We start from the raw sequence: 27,362 nt of genomic DNA on the forward strand, positions 1-27,362 counted from the left end.
TGGATCATGGATGCCACATTTTGAATGGGGAGGTGTCACTGCGGACTTCGAAACTCCCAAGTGGCTTTATTAAGCGGAGTCCGTGGATTTATTAAGCGGATTTTTTACCTACGGGTATCTATGGAGAAAATCCGTGAACAGCTCAAGCGGCCACAATAAGCGGCTGGGTAATTATCCGTTGATTCATTAAGCGGATTCCACTGTTATCAACAATTTGTTAAACGTCTAATAGGTTAAACGGCTCAGACGATTATAGATTGGTGAGCGTCTACTTTAAACCGTTTATTGAACCGGTTACCTTATGGATACCTACTAACCGCTTAACTCATTCAGAGAGTATTCAGACATAAGTATATTGTGAGTGTCGAATGAGTGAAATAAGATGGGTAAGCGATATTGGGTACTGCGAATGCCGAATTACCTACTCGTTCAATTTCTTCGTTGATGTGCATTCATCCACAGACTTCTCTATATATATATAAGAGAAGTCTGTGATTCATCCAACAGACCGCAGTCAGACACCCTGCAAGGATGCGAAGGATGATTGAAATGAAGGAATGTGATTTTGAATCGCTATGTGTTAATGAGTTATTGCGTTACGGGATGAAATAATTAAACCGACCGTGAATACAATGACTGGTTAGGCGTCTCTCCTCGCCGTTTAGAGTAGTTCGCTTTCCTGTAATTCGTTTTTTGAAATGGATTTATGATTTTTTTTATGATCGAAATGATCAGAAAATAAAATAAAACCTTTTTTATAAAAAGGATTATTACGGAGCGAGCGAAGCGAGCGTAGTCTTTCCTTAGATTAACGGAAACTTCTGAGTATGAGCGGCCGGCCGGCCGGCCGGCCGGCCGTGGTCACGATTCTGCGACGCTTATATCTCAGCAGCCACTAGACCGAACGTGCAAAACGAAGAGGTGTCACTTTTGTAATTGTTGCAATATCTCGGTAACTACTTGGCCGATTGCGCTGAAAGTTGGCATGTAGGTAGACACCCACTACTTAGGCAATACATATCCATGTGCCAGAATTGGGGTGCTCCTGCACGTGCGCACGTGCAAGGGTCGATTCCAGATCTCGAGAACAGCTGGACCGATGGCGCTCAAATTTGGCACATGGTTAGGGACCGGTTAGTAGGGTACCGTGTAAAAGTCAGTTGGGACCCATTTTGCACGTGCGCACGTGCAGGGTGCCGCTTCCAGATCTCGAGAACGGCTGGGCCGATTGTGCTAAAATTTGGCACATCGCTAGAGACCGGTTAGTAGGGTGCCGTGCACAAGTCAGCTGGAGGTACCCCGTCAAAATTTCGCACGTGCAAGGCTCACCCTCTCGCTCGCTCCGTTAGTCGCCCCCAAAAGGCGTTATACTGGTTTTATATATTTTCATATAGGAAGAACTTACCTATATAAAATAATGTTTGACGCGGAACCTTATAACTTATTAGGCGCATTGGCCAATCATATTGCGTAATTCAAAACCTACACATGCTGCGCTGGCTGTAAGAAGCATGCTGATTAGCTGACAATGACGTGGCTGCATTCCTCAGCAAGGCACGCAATGGTGCCTTGCTAGAGGAATACGCGCATAGAGAAATAAGCCGGGAATGCATTCCTCTACAAGGCACTCTTTACGGAACGAGAAATAGAATATATTTGTCTAGGGTGATCGTTGGGCCGTAGAAGCTCCTGATTTGTGCTCGTCTCAGCTCAAGCTACGAAACTCCTATTCCAGCACAAAACCCCATGCTAAAAGTGAACTAACCAAAAGTGAACTATGTCCTTTGACCTGTGACCTACTTTCCGAGACCATGTTTGGCCGGAATCGCGATTCGGTGTATGTCGGCTCGCATTAGCCGCGCGTTTGCAAGCTTTTCGTGGTTTCAAACGTTCAAACATGTGATTTGATGTTGCTCCCATGCATTAGCCCTCGCCGGCACAGGCTATTTTGCGTCCTTCGACGGCACAAGGGTACGACGGGAAGGGTACGTTGGTACGACCCCCCCCCCCCGCTCGCGTTTGGCCCCTGATTGAGCTAGAGCTTCGCGGAAAAAAACGAGCGTGCTGCCCGTCACGAGAGGAAGCCGATATCCAATTTTAAGGTTCTAGGTCATCGAGTGACCTTACAGGTCAGGTTAATGACCCGAAAATCGGGAAAATCGGGACCTGTTGGAAAGTCGTAAAGTGTGGCTGCTATGGGGTTTTCCGGGGTGCTGATCACGAATATCGTGTTAGTTTTGATCAGAGATGATGTCTTTAAGCATTTAGACCAGGTCGGGTCAGGTCAGGTCAGGTCAACCGGTAGGGGTCGTGACGGGTAGGTATTCGTAATATGTGTCAACCGCCTCTGACAGCTTCGTAACATGTTACGAAGGCACTAAAACTACTTCGTAAATGTTCAAATGGTTGCTAAATTCGAAATCAGCTCCAACAACTTGCCTAGAAACATGTAAAACTCGAAAAAGTGAGCCGAGGTCACCAAAGGTCAATGACCTGACCTGACCTGACCTTCAAGTGACCTTGACATCCACCCTAATGCATGGGAGCAACATCAAATCACAGGCTAATGCGAGGCGACATACGCCGAATCGCGATTCCGGCCAAACATGGTCTCGGAAAGTAGGTCACAGGTCATTTGGGTCAGGGTCACGAAATTTTTAGGGTAGGTGTAAAATTGATCAATGCGAGAGTACTGAAAGTTTTGTCGCGATCGGCCGCTTTTTACGAGAGTTATTTGCGAAAAACCTTAGGGGGGGGGGGGGTTCAGGGTTGCATCAACCCCCCCCCCCCCTGTGCCGGCGAGGGTTAGGGTGGATGTCAAGGTCACCTGAAGGTCAGGTCAGGTCATTGACCTTTGGTGACCTCGGTTCACTTTTTCGAGTTTTACATGTTTCTAGGCTAGTTTTTGGAGCTGAGTTCGAATTTAGCAGCCATTTGAACATTTACGAAGTAGTTTTGGTGCCTTCGTAACATGTTACGAAGCTGTCAGAGGCGGTTGACACGTACTACGAATACCCGTCACGACCCCTACCGGTAAACCTGACCTGACCTGATCCGACCTGGTCAAAATGCTTAAAGACATCATCTGTGGTCACAAATAACACGATATTCATGATCAGCACCCCGGAAAACCCCATAGCAGCCACACTTTACGACTTTCTAACAGGTCCCGATTTTCCCGACTTTTGGGTCATTGACCTGACCTGGAAGGCCAACCGATGACCTAGGACCTTAAAAATGGGTATCATCGGCTTCCTTTCGTGACGGGCAACACGCTCGTTTTTTTTTCCACGAAGCTCTAGCTCGATCAGGGGCCAAACGCGAGGGGGGGGGTACCAACCCCCCTTGTGCCGTCGAAGGACGCCAAATGGCCTGTGCCGGCGAGGGTTATATTTCGCAAGCATCAGCTGATATTTCCGCTATCTTTGTCAAATGTTTCCGACAACCCAGCCACATGGCTGATGCGTGCGCACTGCGCCCGGTATCTGCCGCCGGGCCGGGCCTCTCGCAGCCCGTGGCGCCACGCCACTGGGGGCCGGGCAGGGTCTCCCCGCCTATACCTGCCCGTGACCGGCGCTGCACGTGTCGAGCGCGCCGCACTCGGCCCTGTTACCACCGCGCCGCGCACCTGGGTGACGTCAGCGCTCAGCTGGGCGCGCCATGGGCCGGTCACCGGTCAGGCCGGCATGTGACTGACGCGTGCAAACCGTGCAGCCGGCAGGCCGAGGTCCGAGAACCACGGGCTGCGAGGCGCCGCCGCCGGCTGTGGCCCAGGGAAATCGGGTGGTCAAAGCCACCACCATTATCCAGGCTGTGTGCGAGTCTCCACCCGGATAATCGATGTTTATTTATTGCAGGTCGTGAAAGCATACCTTTTTCAACCCGCGCGGGGCTGGGGTCTCCAGCCGAACGCGCGGGGCTGGGGGGTGGGGGTTAATTTTACCCCCCCCCCCTGTTATCTCCCGAACTAATGGTCCGATTTGGAAAATTCAAACGCCAATCGAAAGATCTCATCACGAACAACTTAAAACATGTACGTAATTTAAAGTTTGAGGTCAAGGTCAGGTCAAGGGTACAAATTGCAAGTTTCTACAGTATCGGCCTTGCACCGTAGTTGCCGAAGAATGGAGTCATGGACTGAGACTGATTGCCCAAAACGTGTTCTTAGGCTACCAAGACAATATTCGTTGCATACAATATCATTCAGAGGTCAAGGTCAAGGTCAGGTCAGGTCAGGTCACCAAAAACAAAATGTAGAAAAGGGCATGTGCGACACATGTTTTATGGGTAATTACGAGCGAGCGAGCGCAGCGAGCGAAGTGAGTCTTTTTACGGAGCGAGCGAAGTGAGCGTAGTCTTTCCTTAGATTAACAGAAATTTCTGAGTATGAGCGGCCGGCCGGCCGGCCGTGCGGACGCTTTTGCGAGGCTTATATCTCAGCAACCACTTGACCGATTTACATGCGGTAAGTTTTGTAGGGTAGATTCATTCCTTCTACCAAGTATTGGACTATTCCCGATGCATGTGGGTGACCCCTTATGCACGTGCCACGTGCAAAACGAAGAGGTGTCAGTTTTATAATTGTTGCAATATCTCGGTAACTACTTGGCCGATTGCGCTGAAAGTTGGCATGTAGGTAGGCACCCACTAAGCACTACATATCCATGTGCCAGAGTTGGGGTGCTGCTGCACGTGCGCACGTGCAGGGGTCGTTTCCAGATCTCGAGAACGGCTCGACCGATTGCGCTCAAATTTGGTACACAGTTAGGGACCGTTTAGTAGGGTGCCGTACACAAGTCAGTTGGGACCCATTTTGCACGTGCGCACGTGCACGGTACCGCTTCCAGATCTCGAGAACGGCTGGGCCGATTGTGCTAAAATTTGACACATCGCTAGAGACCGGTTAGTAGGGTGCCGTGCACAAGTCACTTGGAGGTACCCTTTCGAAATTTCGCACGTGCAAGGCTCACCCTCTCGCTCGCTCCGTTAGTCGCCCCAAAAGGCGTTATACTGGTCAATATAACGGAAAAATCTCAGTATGAGCGGCCCGGCCCGGCCCGGCCTGTAACGCTTTTGAGAGGCTTATATCTCAGCAACCGCTGCACCGATTGGCCTGCGGTCTTTTTTGTTGGGTAGCCCCATCCCTTCTACCCCGTAATTGACTACTTTTGATCATGGGCGCCGCCACCGGGGGGGACGGGGGGGACGCGTCCCCCCCACTCTCAGAATGGAAGGGGGACGTCCCCCCCAAACTCATTACGGAGCGAGCGAAGCGAGCGTAGTCTTTCGGAAAATTTCTGAATTCTGAGTATGAGCGGCCGGCCGTGGTCGTGCTTTTGCGAGACTTATATCTCAGGAACCACTTGACTGATTTACATGCGGTAATTTTTGTAGGGTAGCTTCATTCCTTCTAACAAGTATTGAACTATTCTCGATGCATGTGGGTGACCCATTATGCACCTGCCACGTGAAAAACGAAGAGGTCAGTTTTGTAACAATTATAATATATCGGTAACATACTGGGCCGATTGCGCTGAAAGTTGGCATGTAGGTAGGCACCCACTAGGCAATGCATATCCTTGACTATGTGCCACAGTTGGGGGTTGCTGCTGCACGTGCGCACATGCAGGGGTCGATTCCAGATCTCGAGAACGGCTGACCCGATTATGCTGAAAGTTGACACATGGTTAGGGAGTAGGGACCGGTGGTGCAGTGCACAAGTTGGTTGGAGGTACCCCCTCGCAATTTCGTACGTGCAAGGCCCACCCCTCGCTCGCTCCGTTGGTCGCCCCAAAAGGCGTTTTACTGGTTGTTTTCCTACTCGAAATTTGATTAGGCCCTTCGGTCCAATGAGACCATTTCAGAGCGGGAAGGATGAAAGAATCAGTGGGAGACATTGGTCTGGGCAGCCACGCCAGTGAGCCACTTGGGCTGAACCCGACCAATTGAACAGGCAGCCCAGCCCACTGGCACTCACTGCACCCGGCAAAGGACTATAGCTCCAGTGGAGCCATTCCCGCATGGGATAAAGTTGCCCGTCCAGCCCGGAGCAGGGGATCGCGGCGTGGAGGAGAAGGATTTGACTGTCCTGAGGATGGAAGAGATGGAACGGTGCCGAATCTGAGAGGGTCCAGGAGGTTTAGATACTATGGGGTATGGGCCTACATGCATTGGTCTGACCCCTGCCACCTCGGCCAACAAAATCTCCAGCTCTTATCCGACCCGTCATCGCGGAACTGCCGATTTTTGATATCGTGATCACTGATCAACGTGTGTCGCATAACACGACTGGCAGAAAACGGGCATAATATATTTCGTCTAACTAGCCAAGAGCATGATTTTAAACCAATCCGACCTCGGAGTCAAAATCCGAACAATTTCGAAGACTTCAACTCCGACTCTGGCCAAAACTTTCACTCCGACTAATTCCGGCTCCGACCCCACAGTTCTGCAGTCACACTACACTAAATTTTCAGCTTCTAAGAAATAAGCTATAGGCCTACCGTTGACAGGACCACAAAACTTTGAGGCGACTTGACTACTTGACTTGGTGACCTGACCTAAAGTTTTCTGGTATCAAGCTTGTTAAACGGGCTGCAAAATTCGTATTTTGGAGCAGTTTTGCCTGATGTTTTTTTTTTGCCAATTTTCGCGGCGCTTCGCGCCGATTCATGCACAAGCCAGAAAGAGAGATTGTAACTATACAACGCCTCCTCTCCCACGCGGGTATGCATCCTATGCAATATGCATTACCGATCAGATTAGTGGCATACATCAGCAATTATACCCTGATAGAACACTAGAGGCTTTGCCGTGTCAAAATTGAATCGGACATCAGATGTGTATATAGGTAGGTACTCGGTGGGAGTTCGGTCTCGGGACTATTAAAGGAAATACCTACCTAAACTACTTTCCTCAAACCAGTTGTTTTGCCACAGGTTTATGAGTTTTTATGCTTAAAATGGTCAGGAAATAACATAATGAATATTTGCAAAAGGATTTTATTTTTATTCTTACATAAGAAGTTAAAAACCAATTACCGTCTTTCGTAGAGGCCTGATATTGCAGCGGAAGCTGATTACGCGTTGGCCAATCATATTACGTAGTTCAAACCAGCTGAATGCTGATTGGCTGGCATTTTTCCGTAAGGGAATGGATTCCTCGGCAAGGGTCTTCAAAACCTAAGTCTTCAAACCTAAAATCGATACCGATATCTTTGGCTAGGGTGATCGTTGGGCCATAAAAGCTTCTGATTTGTTCTTGTCTCAGCTCAGGCTACAAAACTGCTACTTCAGTTCAAAACCCAATGTTAAAAGTGGCATATTTGCTTTAAACTTTGAATGCATCGGGCCGAAAAAGACACGGTAAGAATGCCTACTTTTGGGTTTTCAGTCGGTCAGTCCGTCCCCCCCAGTCAAAAATCCGTGGCGGCGCCCCTGCTTTTGATACATTTCAGTGACCGTCGTGGCACGTGCCACGTGAAAAGTCAAGGGTGTTCAAGCTGTTTTGCAAAAGCAGTGATTTTGAGAGGCTCATATCTCAGCAGCCGCTTGGGCGATTGGCTTGCGGTAATTTTTGTAGGGTAGCAGCATCCCTTCTACCAAAAATAGGATACTCTAGATACATGTGGGTCACCCCCAGTGCACGTGCAAAATACAACAATAAGAGGTGCCAAATTCGTTCCCATTTTAATAACTCGGTAATTACTGGGGCGATTTCGCTGAAACTTGGCATACAAGTAGGCACCCACCAGACAATGCATTCCCATGTGTTGTGGTTAAGGTGCTACTGCACGTGCGCACGTGCAGGGGGCGCTTCCAGCTCTCGAGAACGGCTGGGCCGATTGCGCTCAAATTTGGTACACGGTTGGGGACCAGTTAGTAGGGTGCCGTGCAAAAGTCAGTTTGGACCCCGTTTGCACGTGCGCACGTGCAGAATTCCGCTTCCAGATCTCAGGAACGGCTGGGCCGATTGCGTTCAAATTTGGTACACCGCTAGCGACCGGTTAGAAGGGTGCTTTGCGAAAACCCGTTGGAAGTACCCTCTCGCCCTTCCGCACGTGCAGGGCTCACTATCTCGCTCGCTCGCTCTTCGCCCAAAAGGCGTTTTACTGGTTACCAGCGAGCGAGCGCAGCGAGCGAAGCGAGTCTTTTCAATATAACGGAAAAATCTCAGTATGAGCGGCCCGGCCCGGCCCGGCCCGGCCTGTAACGCTTTTGAGAGGCTTATATCTCAGCAACCGCTGGACCGATTGGCTTGCGGTCTTTTTTGCTGGGTAGCCCCATCCCTTCTACCCCGTATTTGACTACTTTTGATACATCTCAGTGACCGTCGTGGCACGTGCCACGTGAAATGTCAAGGGTGTTCAAGCTGTTTTGCAAAAGTAGTGATTTTGAGAGGCCCATATCTCAGCAGCCGCTTGGGCGATTGTCTTGCGGTAATTTTTGTAGGGTAGCTGCATCCCTTATACCAATGGTCGGACACTCTTGATCTATGTGAGTGACCCCCACTGCACGTGCAAAATGCAAAAAGAAGAGGTGTCAAATTTGTTCCCATTTTAATAACTCGGTAATTACTGGGGCGATTTCGCTGAAACTTGGCATACAAGTAGGCACCCACCAGGCAATGCATTCCCATGTGTTGTGGTTAAGGTGCTACTGCACGTGCGCACGTGCAGGGGGCTCAAATTTGAAGAACGGCTGGGCTGATTGCGCTCAAATTTGGTACACGGTTGGGGACCAGTTAGTAGGGTGCCGTGCAAAAGTCAGTTTGGACCCCGTTTGCACGTGCACACGTGCAGAATGCCGCTTCCAGATCTCAGGAACGGCTGGGCCGATTGCGTTCAAATTTGGCACACCGCTAGCGACCGGTTAGAAGGGTGCTTTGCGCAAGCCCGTTGGAAGTACCCTCTCGCCCTTCCGCACGAGCAGGGCTCACTATCTCGCTCGCTCGTTCTTCGCCCAAAGGGCGTTTCACTGGTGTAACAGCAAATTTATGTCTGATGGGCGTTGTAGCTAATTAATGGTTAATAATTTAACAACCTTGACAACCAACGCTGGTGTTCAAAAATGCGTGCTTACATGCGTTTGCAAATGCTTTTGGCCGAGACTTGTATTTTTCCCAGTGGCAGTGGCCAAATCATAGTCATCCAAAAATAAAAAAATAACCTATGGGATTTGGGAACCTTTCTCTTTCTAAGCATATTTAATTATGTTACCCGACAAACAAAGGGTCTTGTCATGAAAATATTTACGCAAGCAGAATATGTAACTATAATCCAAAAAGAACACAATTAAATTTTTGAGTTAGTAGATGCGTTGAGGCGAGTTGCCGATGGTTGTGGCTTGTTTATCCTCGTTCTAGGGAGTGTTCTAGGGGAATATATTGGATTAAAAATAAGATTATTTCGTCGAGAAGTCTTCTAGAACGACTTTTAGTAGTCAAAAATATCTGAACAATTAAATGCAACTTCTGTCGCTTTGCGCCGTAATTGGCACAACCGCGGCTTGTAGCATGGGGACGGGGACTAGCTTGGGCACCAGCAGCTTTTGTGCTGTATTCATACAAGTTAAGTTATTCATACATACAAGTACAAGTTAGCTAAGCAAACTGTAAAATTGGGACACGGTTAAGTAGCATGTTTTGTGAAATAAAAATAGAATAGGTCCTGCGTAAAATGATGCTACCAGAGCTGCGGGGGCTTAACCATTGCAGACTGTTCAATCCTATCTATGTTGAGTTTAACCACTCAGTTGTGCATTGATGAATAATTTTTGAGCCCAACACATGAGCCAATGTGTAATGCACATGTTTGCTATTGGATACTTTTCATTCCACTGGACAGTTCCAAGCCATTTTGTCAGCATGAACTGTCAATGCTGTAATATTTTCAGGGTAAACCTATGTCCTGACAACAAAAGCTTGTAACTAAAATAAATAAAGATTATGTTAAGTGTCCTAGGAAAGAACAAAGTAAACAACTGACAACATAAGGCAAATTGTTGTTTTTCCTTGAAAGTATGGAAAAGAAAAGGTATGCACATATTTTGTAAATCTTGGTTAGCTATCAGCCTAGATCATGATGGGCCATGGGTCAAGCCACAAAATAGAAATTTACTCAGTAGAATGGTAGTTAAACTCCCTCACATTCTGAGCATAAGTGTAATGATCTGTTGTGTCAATTTGTATTTTTGTGGTATTAATATCAGAGCTTACCAAGATTGTAAAAATTTGTGCCTACATCATTCTTCCTTTTTCCAATATCTCTAATTTTAGGATAACAAAATGAAATTTTCTTTCATAACTAGTATTAAAATAAGTGAAATGAACATCAGAACTAATTTTAAATCACCTTATCAAACCAATCCTAGCCTAAACCATGGTGGGGGCGTGTTTATGCCCCCCTCAGGTTTTTCTCGAACATTTAAAAAAACACTGCCATTTTTGGCATAGGAACCTGTTAATATGTCTTTTCTGCACATGTTGTGAAAATTTCAGACCTGGGTCATTCAAAGTCAGGTCTTACCTCATAAAAAGTTCCAATGCTCACTATAGCTAAACCAACTGAATGATTGCTTTGAAACTTTCAGCGATTGATAGGAGTAACAGTATGTAAAAAAATGTATGTCTCAGAATTTTTGCTATCTGTGACCTAAGGTCTGGCCAATTGTACGACCTCTTCATTTATAAGTTAATAGGAGGAAATTGAAATGCTCTTCGACTTCTTATGGACGAACGTCGTTCTAAGCACTCAAGCATCAGTTTATGGGTATAAATGGCACAATGAATCGAAAAATGCACCCCTCTTTGTGCTTCTGAGGTCATCTCAGGTCATGAAAGGTCCCCAGCAGTTTTTTGACAATAACTTTTGATAGAGGCATGCTAAAGCGGTGAAAACACCACAGATGTGTTCAGCTCGGCGATATCGATCAACTGATCAGTAACATGACCTTTTCTGGTCAGGTCATGACTTTGACCTGAGGTCAAATTTTCAAAATGACCTTTCAAGGTCAAATTATAGTTCATTCGACGCGTATTCACGAGGGAACACTATGCTGGTAAAAGTTAAGTCATGACTCTCTTGAGTTAAAAGTTATTACAGAAAAAAAACGTTTTTCGTTAAAACGTTTTTTATTGTCCGCTGGAGCCTAACCATTGACCTGAGGTCACACCTGAGGACATGTCAGTGAAAGAGCGTTATAAGTGCTATCGACTGCCCTGTTCCACGGCGCTGTAGCTGTATTGGTTCCCGAGTTATGTGCCGGGTCCAGGGCTGCGGAGTCGATGGATTTACGGCGACTCCGACTCCGACTCCGGCTTTCAAAAACCAACTCCGACTCCGACTCCGGGCAGAAATGTCGACTCCGATCGACTCCAACTCCCGACTCCGACTCCGCACACCTGGCAGGGCTGCGGAGTCGACAGATTTTCGGTGACTCCGACTCCGACTCCGGCTGGGGTTTCCAATATCGACTCCGACTCCGACTCCGACTCCGGTCACAACTGTCGACTCCGACCGACTCCGACTCCGACTCCGACTCCGCAGCCCTGGCCGGGTCTTCGAAAAAAATTTCCTGAAATAGTTAAAATTTGACCTTTGATGACCTCTGGCGACCTGACTTTTGACCTGCTCTAAAAAAAGTTTTCTTCATTATTCAGGACACTCTTTCGAATGTCGCTTTCTGCGTGTCGCTGCGTGGCCCAGTAGCCGAGTTTGATGGGGGGGGGGGGCGTGAAAACGCCCCCCCCAGGATGATACGGAAAACTCAGACTCACCAGCACGCGCGGGCTAGTCTGTAATAAAATTACAGCATTCAGATCATAATCAGCTTCTATTACAGCGGTCAGATTTCTATTCTTCTAGTTAGGTATATGTATATCTAATTTTCCAGGTAATAGCTACCCTACAGTGCAGCATGGCTTCACAACTTCCACGGCGAATCATTAAGGTAAGAATATCTAAATCTGTATTTTGTAGTCATACAGGTACATATAACACAAATAAAGATAAATATATCTAATTCATTGCATTCATAGTTGATTTAATTAAATCATGTTTGAATCCAACGTTTCCACACAGCTTTTCCTTTGTAGCACTCTAGCACTACCTACCTGTGCGATAGTAATTCAAAACTGTTGGGTGGTATATGCCGTTATGGATTGCATTGTACTGACTGTGTAACATTGCCAGGAAACCCAGCGATTGATGGCCGAGCCAGTTCCGGGGATAAGCGCCGTGCCCGACGAGCAGAATGCCAGATACTTTCACGTGGTGGTCACAGGTAAGCTGACGCAATGAAATGTCGGCAAAGTTCAGCTGCTTGTCTTATGTGGCTACAAGAAACTCATTTTCGCCCTACTTATGACTGGCTGGCGGAATTTCAATGCCTTGTTCCAGTAAACAAAGTTTGGTACGTTCCAAACTCAACTAATGTCGCGATTTTATTTCGTCAGGTCCTGAAGGCTCGCCATTTGATGGAGGTGTATTCAAGCTAGAACTGTTCCTGCCCGAAGAGTACCCGATGTCGGCGCCTAAAGTTCGTTTCATGACAAAAATCTACCACCCGAACATCGACAAGCTAGGCAGGATCTGTCTTGACATTCTTAAAGGTACTTTCTGTCAGCGGTGTTTACGGATTTCTCCAAGTAATTCACATTTTCGTGGGAATTATTTCTCGTTTCAGTTGAAGGTCCCTTCGATATAGTCCCTAGTCCTACACTGCCAGCCCAAGCTACCGTAGCATTTGAGCAATAAATTTCATATTTGGCGTATTTTATTTATGTGCATATTTGACGAGCCACCACCCACCCCTGGTATTTCTCGGGGATATGGCTGTGCCTCCTGCGGACTTTGGGTTCGCATTGCAGCTAGGACTGACCCGGCCGGACCCGGTCTCCGCAGACAAGTGGTCGCCGGCGCTGCAGATCCGAACCGTGCTGCTCTCGATCCAGGCGCTGCTCAGCGCGCCCAACCCGGACGATCCGCTCGCCAACGACGTGGCCGAGCTGTGGAAGTGCGACGAGGCGGAGGCGATCCGGAACGCGCGCGACTGGACCCGACTGTACGCCATGGGCGGCAACTGAGGCAGCCGTGCCGGCCCGAACTAGCAACCAATTGGACGGAGGCGAGCGCGATCCTCGGCGGATGGCCGTCAGGGGCGCAGTACCGGGGGTAAGACTGCTGGATCTGGGGTGACCGGGGACCCGCTGGGGCGCCCCATCCGGCCCGGTGCCGCGATGGAGTCTGCGCTGCCGAGAGGCCCTGCCCCCGTAATTGTCCGGCGCGCGCCCGTCTCCACGGTCGGAACTGTGCTAACCCCGTCACATTCCCAGTGTCACGGTACCGACTCCCCGCCTGTGATAGGGCGGCCCGACCAGCCCGCCCGCCGCGCCGCAGGCACCACCTCCGCCGCCGACCGGTCACAACCAGTGTGTGTAACGGTGGCGCCGCCTGGGCTGAGAGCGGACCGCCCGCAGTGGCATTTGCGTATTGTCCGGCCTGACGTGCGCCGCCAGTCCGCTGGAAGACCGGTTTTTTTTATTTGTCTGGCAGCCGTGCTTATCAGCCAGCCGTTTTCACAGTTGAGCGTTTCACGTTGGGGCGGGATTTTAACGTTGTCTGATGTATCATGTTTCGCCGTAGGTGGATGTCCTATCCAGACCGTGGAGAAGTGGCTGAATAATTTGAATGCGAAGCTTAGTGAATGGACCGTTCTGACGTTATGTACCTATCCAATATACATTATACATACGTGTACTTACATGAACAGGGTATGTGAGGTGGCGAGACGCAGATGATTTTTCAGGCCAGGTCGCGAGTCCTTCAGTCATCTTTGTCAGCTATGACTGCGGCGGATGCCCCCCCCCCCCCCCCCGAGCGTGACGTCTCAGCTGGTGTGATCCGGATTTCGCCGGCTCTCAGCTGAGGGCTGTCGCTTGCCCCATAGCGAAGCTGCCTTCGATGTGAAGGTCTCGAATGCCGTGAACTGGCTAAACGAAGCGGCCAAATACCTATACATTTTTACCTATGTATTTACCTAGGTATGTAGGTTTTTGCGAGGTGCTTGCTTTGTCGGCCGGAAATGTCGAAAAATATACCGATGGCGCTCTTAAACAGACAAAATGATCGCATTTAGCGATACGAAGAACACCGCATCGAAATCATGGCAGAATCCATGAGCTAGAGACTCGCCAAAAGCCCTATGTAACCTGGCATAATGAGGCATGGTTAAAGTTCCTCAAGCAAATGCGTTTTTCGGTACTTTTTTATCATGGTTTCAGTTACTTTCATTAGAGTTGTCCCGACCGTTTTGCCCCCTGATCCAGGATGCCGTGTATTTTAGGGTTGCAAGAAGTGGCGATGTTTGAATCGCCCATCGGAAGTTCGTGTTTCGCCGAACTGCACAGTCGAAATGTTCCATTGGGTGACTACCTCAATCACAGAACGGTTGCGCAGTACGGTGTTCCATCGCCTGACGAATGCCGAATAATGTATACGACCCAAGGTTACGTCACCCCAGTGATCGTACATCTTTGTACCACGTAAAATGGATTCCAACCGCGACGCATGCTGCAACAGAATGCAAACCGGTGTTGCTTGAGTGCCTCTGGAACTACGTTGTTGCTTTAGCATTGACGCAGGCGGTTTGATGACATCAGCTAGCAGAACACATACGCTTCGTCACGCGCCGACAACGGGTGCTTTGGTCACACAACCCGTTAGCCTATCTAAAAGCGACTCGTAGTAGCTCTGCGCCGCCGGGCGAGAGCCCACATAGTCAACCACCAATGATAATTGGAGCCATCCAGGAGGGACCCCACATCGGCCACCCTCCCGTCTCAGCACTTGGCGAGCTGGACTGTCACCGAGGACGCGAAATCAACCGGGAGAATCTCCGGCCATAGCCGCTGGATGGCTACTCGACGGCAGCCCTGCCACCACGGCACAGCGACAGCCCATATAGGAAGCTAGGCCCCCTTTTGATCCCCTGCGGGTCTGAGACTGTTCGAACTGCTACCCCAATGTATGACGTAGCAGGCTTTTATAAAAACCGACCAGCTGCTGCTGTTCCCCAGCCAGATTCCATTCTCCGGGACCAAGACTGGTGACAGCTAACGCCTAGCTGAAACCCGGCACTTCTGTACCACTGTGAATCAGCGACTCAACAGTTAAACAAAATAGCCACCCCACCGAACGTTGCGTTGGCATGGCAACTAGCAATAGTGACAGATCTTACAGACGGACGCGCACGCTTCATCACACGCAACCACACTGAACATTCTCGCGCCATGGGTCACACTCACTGGACGCGCCCACGGCACGGATCGTTCACACGGCCGTGCCGCGCTCCAGGTTTTGCTTGATCTCCTGCGTATATTGGCCGTAGAAGCGCTCCAGCTTCTTGTTGAACTTCATGTTGCGCTCGTTGATGTAGTCAATGTCGGCCTCGTCGTCATGGATGCGGCGACGGCTGAACTTGGCTCGCTTCTCAATCCTGTAATACAGGGCAGAGTAAATATATCGATGGTACTGATGTTGCGGACAAACAACACTGTACGGCTACGCACCATTTCGTAATTATCTTTTTTAAATGTGGAAAACAGAGACATGACAGAACGTAACCTGTACAACTGAAAACCTTTGAGACGTATCTGGCAAAATTGATTCTCGGGTTCGGTACTATCAATGCAATCAAATACAGCGATCGCATCCAAAAAACAATCCGGTCATACTCTGCCGGATCGTTGTCCAGCCAGCCCTCCCGTCTGCCCGCTCCGCGTTCCCCTTTACCAGCCCGCCCAGCCGGCGGCACTCACTGTTTGTTGACGTCCTCGGCCAGTCTGTCGATGGCCTCCTTGGTGTCCTTGTGGTGACCATGCACGATGGCGCCGGGCCCGGCGTAGAACGCGTCGCCCATGGCCTCCTTCTTGGCCTCGTACGCCTCCATGTCGGGCTTCACCTGCTTCACCAGACGGTCGTACTGCCTGCCGATCAGAGGCGGCGGCGGTCACAACGAGAACGCGGCTATTCCGCAACGGCATCTTCACACATACATATACTTTGATTTTATGTCTCGTAACCACTAACCATGCCATGTAAGTCACCCCTTATTCGGCATTTTAAAATTCATTGGTGCAAAATGCGATGCAATGGTCAATGCTCTAGTTGCTATGTTTACGGCATTCCATTTGATCAAATAAAACATTTCTGGATTTGACAAGATATATAATTTTAGTTAAAAGGTTTCCCCTTTTAGACCAAACGGTCAGCACACAACATGGATTGGGCAGTTTGGGCACTAAAGCCTGGGGATTAAAAGGTAATTTTAAAAAGTAAAGGTAATTTTTACTCTTTCACTGTTTCGAGCAGTCAGGGACAGCAGGTCATTGTGCCAGACCCTCCCCGGAGATCAAAGCCCAATGGCCGAAAAGAGAGACCCGCAGACGTGACCCACCTGGCCGTCGAAGCCTCGTAGTTGGAGAAGCCCGGGTCCGGGTTGTGATGCTTACGCTTACGACGTTCCCACTTGGCTGCATCCTCGGCGGAAATGTCCAAATTGCGTTTGCGGTCGAAATCCTCTCCCTGCAGACATAAAACAATCACACATGATTCGTTTCAAGCTTTCACAGAAAGTCCTCAACATGACAGCCATTAGCCAGGTTTGTAAAGGTACTCCGACCTGTTCGATAACAGCGATCCGCTATTACATAAAGTCTCATGGGCTGAATAAAGTCTACGTCACTTCAGCATTTTAGGGTAGGTGTCATCGACTTTTCCCAATCTTCCTAAACCACAGTTGCTGAAAATACTAAAGAGCAAGACACTAATGAACGGCAACAGAGCTGCGCTGTTATTTTACACTTAACCCGCAATAACACGATAGCACGGCACGGACGAAACATATCGCATAACTACACTACGCTAACTACCAAACGGCCTTCGCCTAAGTGACCATTGTACCCTTGTGTTCGTGCTAAAAAAAATCGAGCAGAGAGCAGGTAAGAAGATAACAATAGGTAATAATAAATCCGCAGCCCCAGGACCTAGAGGATTGATGTATGTTTTGGTTCGATATCACATACATCGACACGGCGCAGCTCGGCGGTACGCACCTGTTTCTGGGCCAGCTCGCGCTGCTCAGCCTCCTCCAGTTTGCGTTCGGCCCACTGCTGGCGGCGCTCCCAGTTCTTGGGCTGGCTCTGCCGCCGGTCCTCCTCCACCACCTCCTTGTGGTTGAGCTGCTGCGCCTCGGTGCGCCGCGAGTGCAGCTCGCGCAGGCGCCGCATCCGCTCGGCCATCCGCTGCTTGGGCGTCAGCTCGGCGCCCGACGGCCCGGCCACGTCTGCCATCTCAGCTGGTCTGGTCTGGCGACACAGCGCGGTGAACCAGTGCTGTGACACAGGAGGCTAGTGTCACAACTCACAGCTGAATGATTGAACTAAATTTGCCAGTTAGGGGGCCACCACTTCACAAGAAGTCACAAGAAGGGGATCGTATGGTTTTCTCAGCCTGGTAATTTTAGGTTGGAAAATGTAAACAATTCTAATGGCATCCTCAACAAGTATGATAAAATATGTATTCAAAATATCAATAACTCTGGTAGAAGCTAAGACCACAAACTGTATTTTTATTCTAAAATTTCACCAAGGTCAGTGGTGGTGGTGGTCTAACATATTAATAAAGAGAGCAAAGCTGCAGAGTAACTATGGCAGAGTTAGCTATGGCAATTATGTTAAGATATGATCTCATGTGTACAGTAGGTACTCAACTGAGTCTGTTACAGAGAGATTTACTGTGGTTTCAGGTTTGGTCTCATTTCTTCATGGGAATATGCATTATGCAGCCTCTCAGGCACTAGCATAGGTGCAATTACTGGCAGACCCAGAACTGTTTTGAGATGCTATGGCCTATGGGACATGGGTGAGGGAGCAGTGAAAACACTCCAAAAACGGTTTTTCAATTGCTGCCAATTTCTTTTCTGAAAATTAACTGGATCTTTCATTCACTGGAAAATTCCTCCAGCCTTCTTGTCTTTTTGTGCAGTTCAAACTTCAAACATAACTTTCCAAATGGAAGTCAAGTTTTCTTACAATGCAAGGAAAACTTAAATATTTCATCAGATTCAATTTTCAGGTGCTGCTGGAGAGGCTAATGCCCCAAGTATCCCCCTGGATCTGCCACTGGTTATCATGCTGAACTTCTGTACTGGTGCAGTATATTGTCCAAGAGAATGTTGATGTTAATATGGGAGATACAACTGAACCAGCCAGGCAAGGAAGAATTAGGGTTTGTAATGCAGCTCCTTATCACAACTGCACACTTCGTAATTTTCCAGTGCCTAATGATGTCATACTCTGGTGCAAACTGGTGCTGAATTTTAGTCTGTTTAGTCAGGCTGCTTTTTATTTTTAGTCAGTCTCCCTGGCTGATAGGGCTCATTGAATTTGTCAGCAATTGGCAGTTGGCAATTGGCATGCTTTACAATTTGGGTGAGATGTAGATAGGTAGGCACTTGACTGACTGTGACCACACCCAACATTTGCTGATTCACAACAACCTAAGCAGATAGGTACTGCAATGATTTGGTGGCTTTACAATGATGTGGCAACACCATGAGAAATCCACCCACAAATCATCTTATCTATTTCAAAACCTCAACTAACAGTGAAATCCTCCTTTTGCACCCTAGGCTCAAACTTTAAGTGAAATACACCACATCATCACAAACCATACATCAACCTAGAAAGTTGTTCCTATGACCACTTAATGCTAATAAAAAAAAAACAGGTACACTGCAAGCACGAACAGCAAAACCTAGGTAATCTAGCCTGGCCTAACCTTACTTAACATAACAGAGCCGTGCCTGACTCAACATAGGTATGGTTCTGTCTAACATATAAATGTTTTGTGCAAAAATATTGTAAGTATTGATGTGCGGTCGGTCTCACTTTATTGACATAAACACGGTACCGTAAACCGGGGTGACTTTGTATCACTTTTGACCAGTATGGTACAATATCTCCTATATCACTTGAGATTTCACTCTGGAAACTATTTCATCATACCAATTGGACAATTCTCTATCTAACTGAGTACAATAAATGTCTTGAAATTTATCATAAATATTTTATTTTTTAACAAAAAAAAAAATCATTCTCACCCAGAGGTCGGGGTGACTATGATCACTACATTAAAATCACCTTATATGTGCCATAGGAGCCCTCAGAAGGGGTTTGTGTGATAAACTTACGTGTTTTAAATAAAAGCAAAGGCTTTGCTTGACATAAACTCAAACATTTTACAGCAAAACTATGAATCATTGAGGTATTAAAATAAAGTTGCATGCTCTGGGTCTAAACTCACATTACAGAGCTATAAGTAGCAAAATTGGCTACTTTAACCTCTGACTTCAAGATTAAGTAGCAGTCACAAATGTCCTAAGCCACAGGCTACCTGTTCTACATCACACTTTGTCTGCTGGTGGCTGTGGGACTGCTTGCCACACTGCTCATGCCCCTCCCAGTCGATTGTCTTTTTCACTTCCCATTGACGCTCCAATTACCACTGAGTAGAGCAGCTCAATGCTCATCCTCCATCATCAGTATCGAAGCCTTTCCTTTATCTTTCTTTATCTGGGTCTTTCTCATCTTTACCATTATTATTGCTGGAGATGCTAGCGAATTTATACTTCATGCCAATGACAACAAAAAAAAACAAGCTGTGACATCAACATGATTATTCTAACTGGGACCCAAAGTGTCTGCTATAATGCTTCATTGCTTTATTTAATCATTGGCATAGCAAATACAGTTCACAGCAGCTAAATGCTCATTTGAGGCCCGAAATTGGTCTATGATCAAAGTCACCCCGGGTATCATTGTCACCCCGGTTTACGGTAGTAGATGAACATAAACACATAAAACACAAAATGGCACTCATAAGGTAGATATTTAGTTGTTTATATCTAACATTGATATATAAGAAGCTCTGCTATTGCCACCATACTGCGCCAGCTGGCAACTAATCCAGAAAATAGTATAGCTCTTCCTGAAAAGGGTAGCGCAGCTGCGTAACCACTAGTAAAAAATCCTGAACTTTTCCAGTAACTTTTCACAAAGCAGCATGGAAAGTACATATTTGTGTTCTATACCATAAATGGAGAAAAATGAAAAATATTGTTTATTATGGATAACTCATGAAGAATAGTCGCGCGAAGGGACGCGAAGTTGTTAAACCGAAAAGAGCGTTTTATAAAATAGAGCGACATTCATGGCGCACCTAAACAAAAATACAGATGGACTACGGCTGAAGAACACATAATATATACGACATTCTCTAGGCCAGTGCAACAGTTAAGCTGATTCCAGAGCTCTGTTCGCACCCCGTTTATTTATCAGCAGGCTGCGACCATGCTGCTGCTTCTTGGCTCCTCATTGGTCGAATTCAAGTGGTGTATTCGTTAGACCAATGAGAGGCCAAGCCGCGCCAGCAATAACTTCCTTATATGGGGAAAACCGACAGCACGCTGATATAAAAACGGCGAGCGAACAGGGCCCAGGACAAATCTTCGTATGGCATTTCTTCGTCGCGCAATTCTTCGTCCGCATTTCTTCGTCCGCAAATCTTCGTCGGCGCATTTATTCGTGTCGCATTACTTCGTCTCGCATTTCTTCGTAGGTGCAAAAATTCGTAGCGCATTTCTTCGTATCCGCATTTCTTCGTCGGCGCATTTCTTCGTCAAGCATTTTTTCGTCCACGCATTTCTTCGTCTACGCAAATCTTCGTCCGCATTTCTTCGTCCACGCAAATCTTCGTCTGCGCAAATCTTCGTCCGCAAATCTTCGTCCCCGCAAATCTTCGTCCGCAAATCTTCGTCCGCATTTTTTCGTCCACGCATTTCTTCGTCTACGCAAATCTTCGTCCGCATTTCTTCGTCCACGCAAATCTTCGTCCCCGCAAATCTTCGTCCGCAAATCTTCGTCCGCAAATCTTCGTCCGCATTTCTTCGTCCAACCAAATCTTCGTCCGCAAATCTTCGTCCGCAAACCTTTGTCTGCGCTATCTTCGTCTCCGCAAACATTCGTCCACAAATGTGGTTCAATAAAACCATGAAGAAATATCAGACAGTCAAGTGAATGACGAGTTTATTGCAAGGAATGGATGATCGAAACTTTTGAAGACAGGTAGATGAGGTCAGTCAGGTGAAGCTATTGTATTTGGGAGCCGACAATCGTAACATTCCTCATTTGTGTCCCGGACATTCTTTTTTTTGTGGTCGTTGAATGACAATATAATCTCTTGTACCCTCGCCGGCATAGGCGGCGGAACGGGGAGGGCACCGGGGCACCGTTCCCCTCTTTAATTTTGACCTTTTAACAGTAGCCCTATGGGCGTTGCATGGAAAGCATATTGGACCAAAAGTCGGCAGTGCCGTGCCCAGGGCATATTTTAACATACTGACTGCGTCCCATTTTGGGACGCAGCCCCCTGCCTTTGGGACGTAGCCCTCGCGAAATTTGGACCACTGCGTCCCACACTGAAATGTCACGGTTTCAGCCGAAAAGTGCGAGCAAAAATAAGTAACATGCCTCGGTCTTTTACTGTGTAAAAGATGTTGGCTTTCCAATTGCTTTGTGCCCTGATTTACTATGTACCTAAGCACATACATGCCCTCTCCAGTCCTTGTGCCCTGCCCTACCCTTGGTCATACACCTTATTATGTTCTTCCCTACTATACCCCTAGGATATGTGCCCTGCCCAGTGCCCAGTGCCCTGTCCTAAGGTCTTGTACCTTGCCCTGCCCTTTCTTCAGGCCCTGTACCCTGCTCTGCATTCAGGCCCTGTGCCCCGCTCTACCCTGCCCTCAAACACGATACTTTATATATTCTGCCTGGAAATTTGATGCGCTGCCTTCCCGTCTTTTGGCCCCGTGCCCTGCCCTACCCTAGTTTGGGGCCCCTGCCCTTCTCTGCCCTCAAGCCTTGTGACACGTCCTGCCATCAGACCCCGTGCCGCTGCCTTGTCTTCAGGTAATGTGCCCTGCCCTGCCATCAGGCCTTGTGCCTTCCCATGTCCTCATGCCCCGGCCCCGCGCCCATCCTCGAGCCTAATGCCTTGCCCTGCCTCAGACCCTGTCCTGTCATGTTCTGCTTCCTGGCCTCATGTGCAATATGCAAATTGTGCATTGCCCTGCCCTTAGACCCTGTGCCCTATTCTGCCATTAAGCCTTTATGCGTTGTATCGCCCTCAGGCCCGTGCCCTGCCTCGCCCTAAGTTGCTGTGCTCTGCCCTGTTGCCAGGCCTTGTGCCGTCCCATGCCATCAGACCCTGTGTCCTACTCTGCCCTCAAGCCCTGTATTCTGCATTGCCCTAAGGTCTCGTGTCCCATGCCCGCTCTCAGGCGCTGTGCCCTGCCCTGTCATCAGGCCCTGTGGTGTCTCCCGCCCTCAGGTCCCGTGCCGTTTCCCGTCCTCATGCCCCGTGCCCTTACCTGTCCTCAGAACCCGTGCTTTGTTCTGACTTCATGCCCTGAGCCTTGCCCTGCCCTCAGGCCCCATACCCTGGCCCTGTTTCACCGGTGATAGCAGCACGCTGCTATTACACGTGTCAAATTGGGTTTCCAAGGAGACATCAACAGGCCCATTGCTCAAACACTACCACAAGTATGACGTCAGCTCGCGGAATTTGATAGCAGCGTCCGTGAAACACCGCCCACGTCTTGTCATACCTTCGGGGCCCGAAGGTATGACAAGACGTGGGCGGTGTTTCGGGCCTTGTGCCATACCTGTGTCTTATGTCTTGCTCTACCTTTAGGTACTATTTCTTGCCCTGCTCTAAGATCCTGCGTGTTGCCCTGCCATCAGGTGTGTTGATCATCAGGTGTTCTAAGGCCCTGTGTCTTGCACTACTCTCCGACCTTGTGTAATGATAGCCTCAGACCCGCGCCTTGCTTTGCCCTCGGACCCTGCATCCTACCCAGCCCTCAAGTATCCGTCTTATCTTAGCTTCATGCCCTGTGCATGCCCTGTCCTTAGGGCTCAGACTCTGTGTCCTCCCCTTCCCTAAAGTCCTGTTTAGAGATGTCAAGTTGGAGCCCGCAGGCCCGGAGCCTGGCCCAAAATCCGGCCCTACAGGGCTTTTGCATGCACAGTGGATTGTATCATTGTTTTGAGGTACCTCATCGAAACGCATCGACTGATATGCGACATGATCTATCTTGGTCACGAAATGACCTTAATGTGAGGTCAAGTTCTGACCTTGACATTTCGAGGTAAAAATGAGAGAAGAACGATCGTGCAAACGAAAATTCTCTACCTTTTTTTAGTTCAAAAGCTTTTCATGAAACCTATATTGACAAAAATTGTAATTTTACCCGTTTCTGGCTATGGAGCCTTAACCGTTGATCTGAACTCAATTCTGATGAAATATTGACGAAAGAGCTGTTCAAAATATATCGATTGCTTTTCTCCTATCGATTGCGCCCTCCTAGCTATCATAGTTTTTGAGATACCGGCACGTTTTCCGAAAAAATATCGCATCATTGCGAAGTTTGACATTTGATGGCATACGGTCAGATCAGGGCCGTCATGGCCGTCTGGCCATAGGAGGATATAGAGGGGGCCACGGGGCCATGCTCCTCCCCCCCAAAGCGCCCGGAAATGGCACAAAATCGACACATTTCTGGGCATAATAATTAAACAAAGGAACTTCCATTGGGAAAAGTTTGGGTTATATTACATGATAGGCAGCAAGGAAGCGAAATCCGAAGCATCCAAAGCATCCGTTCATCCAAAGCATTAATCTCAGATGGATTTTTTATGTAGCTTTAAAATCCGATGATTTCTTGTCACAACTTAGGTGGGTACTGTTTGACCTTACGTCATCTAATTATTTCAAACACATAGTATCTTCAATGCAAATTGGCAATGTTTCACACGTCAACCTCTATTTTGAATCGATTGATAAGGGTGAAAAACGCATGAAGAGACGTATGTATCACATTTTAATCATGTGCATATTCATTTTTATTATCTAAGCATAGGTACAATTTGGTGCGTCAAGGGAGGTCAAACACGCCCAACGCCGGTCAGGAAAACGAGTGACTAACAATGTAAATGTCATTAAATCGCCCCGGGTCCGCCCTTTGAATGCGGTTGCGGATAAAGAACGCACTACGACTGGGCGAATTTCGAGACTGGCCAAAAGCAATCACAGCCCGCTCCCAATATCCCGCTTGCAGTGCCCCTCCACCAGCACAGTACACAATGTATCTGTACATTATCTCACTTGCATTATATACTATTTCGCTTGCAATGTGCCCTTTCCGATCAAAGCGTGTGCCCTATGCCACCTTTGGGACGCAGTGAAAAATCCTTAAAATATGCCCTGGCCGTGCCCCCCCTTAACCCTATTAGTGGCAGGGGGGGGGGTTGTTTTTATCCACCCCTCAGGTTTTTCGGGAATATCTCCGAAATCGCTGAAGCTACGATGCTGAAATTTTCTGACTTTTCCTAAAACTAAATTGGGCACATTCCCTGAAAATTTCAAGTTCATAACTTTACCAGGGGCGGCTCCAGAGCACTGGGAATTGGGGGTCTTATTCGTGAAGCGAGTCATTTGGGCGAAGATCACGATGCTGCACCAGTTTTACGAACAGTGAATGAAAGGTATCATGTGATAACATATACAAAGTTATTGTGCATCCTCTTTTGACACGTTTTTGCTATAATAGGCGGATCCAGGCGTCCAAACAGGGGGGTTATTTTTTACCTCCCAACATAGGTGCCCTGACACCGCCTATGCATGACCAATACAATTTTAGTCGTTCTCTCATAAGAAAATTGTAACATAACAAGACCATTGCCACCCTTTTTAGAAACAGTACCAACAAAAACCTTATTTACTATACTTTTTGTGTACCCCCAATCTCAATGATCTGTATCCGCCTATGATTTTTGAAAATGCATATTTTTAGGATCCATGTGAATTCCTGGTTCATTCTCTATCGATCGGCAAAAGTTGCGTTAAGATTGGTTCAGAAACCTGGCCGTGATAAACAGTCTAAAATGTATCTGCAATTTGCCCGTTTTTACCCCCCTCTACCCCCCTATTGACATTTTTTAATTTTATTTTTTTAGAAATGTAGATCTTGTTGAGCCAAATCGAATGCCGTTTGAATTTTGAAAATCGGCCGGTTAGATCTCGAGATATCAAGGGGGGGTCGTAAACAGCCCCCCCCCCTGCCACTAATATGGGGTAGCCAGGAGCCTGCCACTAATAGGGTTAATCATGAAGATGTTCCGCCGCTATTGCCCGCCGGACCTATTTGTTTTCTACGGTACACGCCAGCCGAGGGGGCGGGTACGACCCCCCCCCCCCCATCGCCGTTTCGCCACTGGTGGAGCTAGCGCGTCGCGGAAAAAAACGAGCGTGTGCGCCGTTACGAGCCGCAGAGATTAATACCCGATTTTAAGGCCTTCTAGGTCAGGGGTCGGCATACGGCTCGCGGGCCGGATCCGGCCAGGTGGGTGACGGTTGGATCCGGCCCGCGACCAGCTGACGTCCGGCCCGCGGCTGGTATCAGCGACTTACATCGTGTTCCGGCCCGCGGTTCCTTCATAAATCGACTCCGATATAAAAGTGACTCAAATGTGCTTTGGCACAACAGTTCTTCCTTCGCACACTTCATGAGTTTATAAACACCATTTGCGGGTGTTTTTGTCTAATTCTACTTCTAGACAAAACTTGCAACGGTAAGATTTGGTCAGCAGCTTTTGCGCGCAGCATCAACGATTGCTGCAGGCCAGCTGCGTGCACTTGGCGGCTTCACGTGGTCCGTGGTCTACTCGCTTAACCTTCCAGGCGGTGTGTGTGTGTGGGGGGGGGGGGGCGGGCCGGAACACGATGTAAGTCGCTGATACCAGCCGCGGGCCGGACGTCAGATGGTCGCGGGCCGGATCCAACCGTCACCCACCTGGCCGGATCCGGCCCGCGGGCCGTATGCCGACCCCTGACCTAGAAGGCCTTAAAATCTGGTATTAATCTCTGCGGCTCGTAACGGCGCACACGCTCGTTTTTTTTTCCGCGACGCGCTAGCTCCACCATGGTGGCGAAACGGCGATGGGGGGGGGGGGGGGTCGTACCCGCCCCCTCGGCCGGCGTGTACCGTAGAAAACAAATAGGTCCGGCGGGCAGTAGCGGCGGAACATCTTCAATTAAGGGGGGCACGGCACTGCCCGCACTGCCGACTTTTGGTCCAATATGCTTTCCATGCAACGCCCATAGGGCTACTGTTAAAAGGCCAAAATTAAAGAGGGGAACGGTGCCCCGGTGCCCTCCCCGTTCCGCCGCCTATGCCGGCGAGGGTACAAGAGATTATATTGTCATTCAACGACCGCGAAAAAAAAGAATGTCCGGGACACAAATGATATGGAATGTTACAATTGTCGGCTCCCGAAATACAATAGCTTCACCTGACTGACCTCATCTACCTGACTTCAAGAGTTTCGATCATCCATTTCATGCATCAAATTCGTCATTCACTTGACTGTCTGATATTTCTTCATGGTTTTATTGAACCACATTAGTGGACGAGTGTTTGCGGAGACGAAGATAGCGCAGACAAAGATTTGCGGACGAAGATTTGCGGACGACGATTTGATTGGACGAAGAAATGCGTGGACGAAAAATGCGGACGAAAATTTGCGGACGAAGATTTGCGGACGAAGATTTGCGGACGAAGATTTGCGGACGAAGATTTGCGGACGAAGATTTGCGGGGACGAAGATTTGCGGGGACGAAGAAATGCGGACGAAGATTTGCGTAGACGAAGAAATGCGTGGACGAAAAAATGCGGACGAAGATTTGCGGACGAAGATTTGCGGGGACGAACATTTGCGGACGAAGATTTGCACAGACGAAGATTTGCGTGGACGAAGAAATGCGGACGAAGATTTGCGTAGACGAAGAAATGCGTGGACGAAAAAATGCTTGACGAAAAAATGCTTGACGAAGAAATGCGCCGACGAAGAAATGCGGATACGAAGAAATGCGCTACGAATTTTTGCACCTACGAAGAAATGCGAGACGAAGTAATGCGACACGAATAAATGCGCCGACGAAGATTTGCGGACGAAGAAATGCGGACGAAATATTGCGCGACGAAGAAATGCCATACGAAGATTTGTCCGGTTACGGTTAAGCTGGTTAAGCTAGCCTTTGGAACCTCAACAATGCAGGATAAAAAAGGGATAAAATACGATGCGCGCACCACACTCACCCACAGCTCCGCAGCAGCAGCAACCGCAATTGTCGGACACGCCTAAGAGCTGGACTTTTTGATGACGTCTTCGGGTGACGTCAT

At 48.3% G+C, this 27,362-nt stretch overlaps 2 protein-coding genes across 12 annotated transcripts; one reads left to right on the forward strand and one right to left on the reverse strand.

The window, feature by feature from the left end:
• The first annotated feature begins 7,308 nt into the window (after positions 1-7,308).
• On the forward strand, positions 7,309-13,766 carry LOC122380122 (ubiquitin-conjugating enzyme E2 N). Of its 5 annotated transcripts, none has more exons than XR_006256286.1 (5): positions 7,309-7,364; positions 11,892-11,948; positions 12,191-12,281; positions 12,454-12,609; positions 12,902-13,766. XR_006256286.1 is itself a non-coding variant. In XM_043362954.1 (5 exons), exons 2-5 carry the CDS (start codon positions 11,916-11,918, stop codon positions 13,081-13,083), a joined length of 462 nt encoding a protein of 153 aa, XP_043218889.1. In that variant the 5' UTR covers positions 9,325-9,366; positions 11,892-11,915; the 3' UTR covers positions 13,084-13,766. The 5 variants fall into 5 exon arrangements, 2 of the variants coding, with proteins under 2 accessions (XP_043218889.1, XP_043218888.1); XR_006256287.1 differs by lacking the exon at positions 7,309-7,364 and adding an exon at positions 9,320-9,336; XM_043362954.1 differs by lacking the exon at positions 7,309-7,364 and adding an exon at positions 9,325-9,366.
• A 739-nt stretch (positions 13,767-14,505) lies between these two features.
• Positions 14,506-27,315, reverse strand: LOC122380124 (pre-mRNA-splicing factor syf2-like). 7 transcript variants are annotated; one of them, XM_043362961.1, is made up of 6 exons: positions 27,279-27,315; positions 25,553-25,555; positions 17,113-17,391; positions 16,455-16,582; positions 15,817-15,984; positions 14,506-15,494 (listed from the first exon to the last, which is right to left on the reverse strand). In XM_043362961.1, exons 3-6 carry the CDS (start codon positions 17,347-17,349, stop codon positions 15,329-15,331), a joined length of 699 nt encoding a protein of 232 aa, XP_043218896.1. In that variant the 5' UTR covers positions 17,350-17,391; positions 25,553-25,555; positions 27,279-27,315; the 3' UTR covers positions 14,506-15,328. The 7 variants fall into 7 exon arrangements, with proteins under 7 accessions (XP_043218896.1, XP_043218893.1, XP_043218894.1 ...); XM_043362958.1 differs by lacking the exon at positions 25,553-25,555 and having other exon boundaries at positions 27,279-27,307; XM_043362959.1 differs by lacking the exon at positions 25,553-25,555 and having other exon boundaries at positions 17,113-17,364; positions 27,279-27,302.
• Positions 27,316-27,362: the final 47 nt, after the last annotated feature.

This window comes from Amphibalanus amphitrite, unplaced genomic scaffold, assembly GCF_019059575.1.
Source record: "Amphibalanus amphitrite isolate SeventyFive unplaced genomic scaffold, NRLGWU_Aamphi_draft 000091F_arrow, whole genome shotgun sequence".
Classification (NCBI taxonomy): domain Eukaryota; kingdom Metazoa; phylum Arthropoda; class Thecostraca; order Balanomorpha; family Balanidae; genus Amphibalanus; species Amphibalanus amphitrite.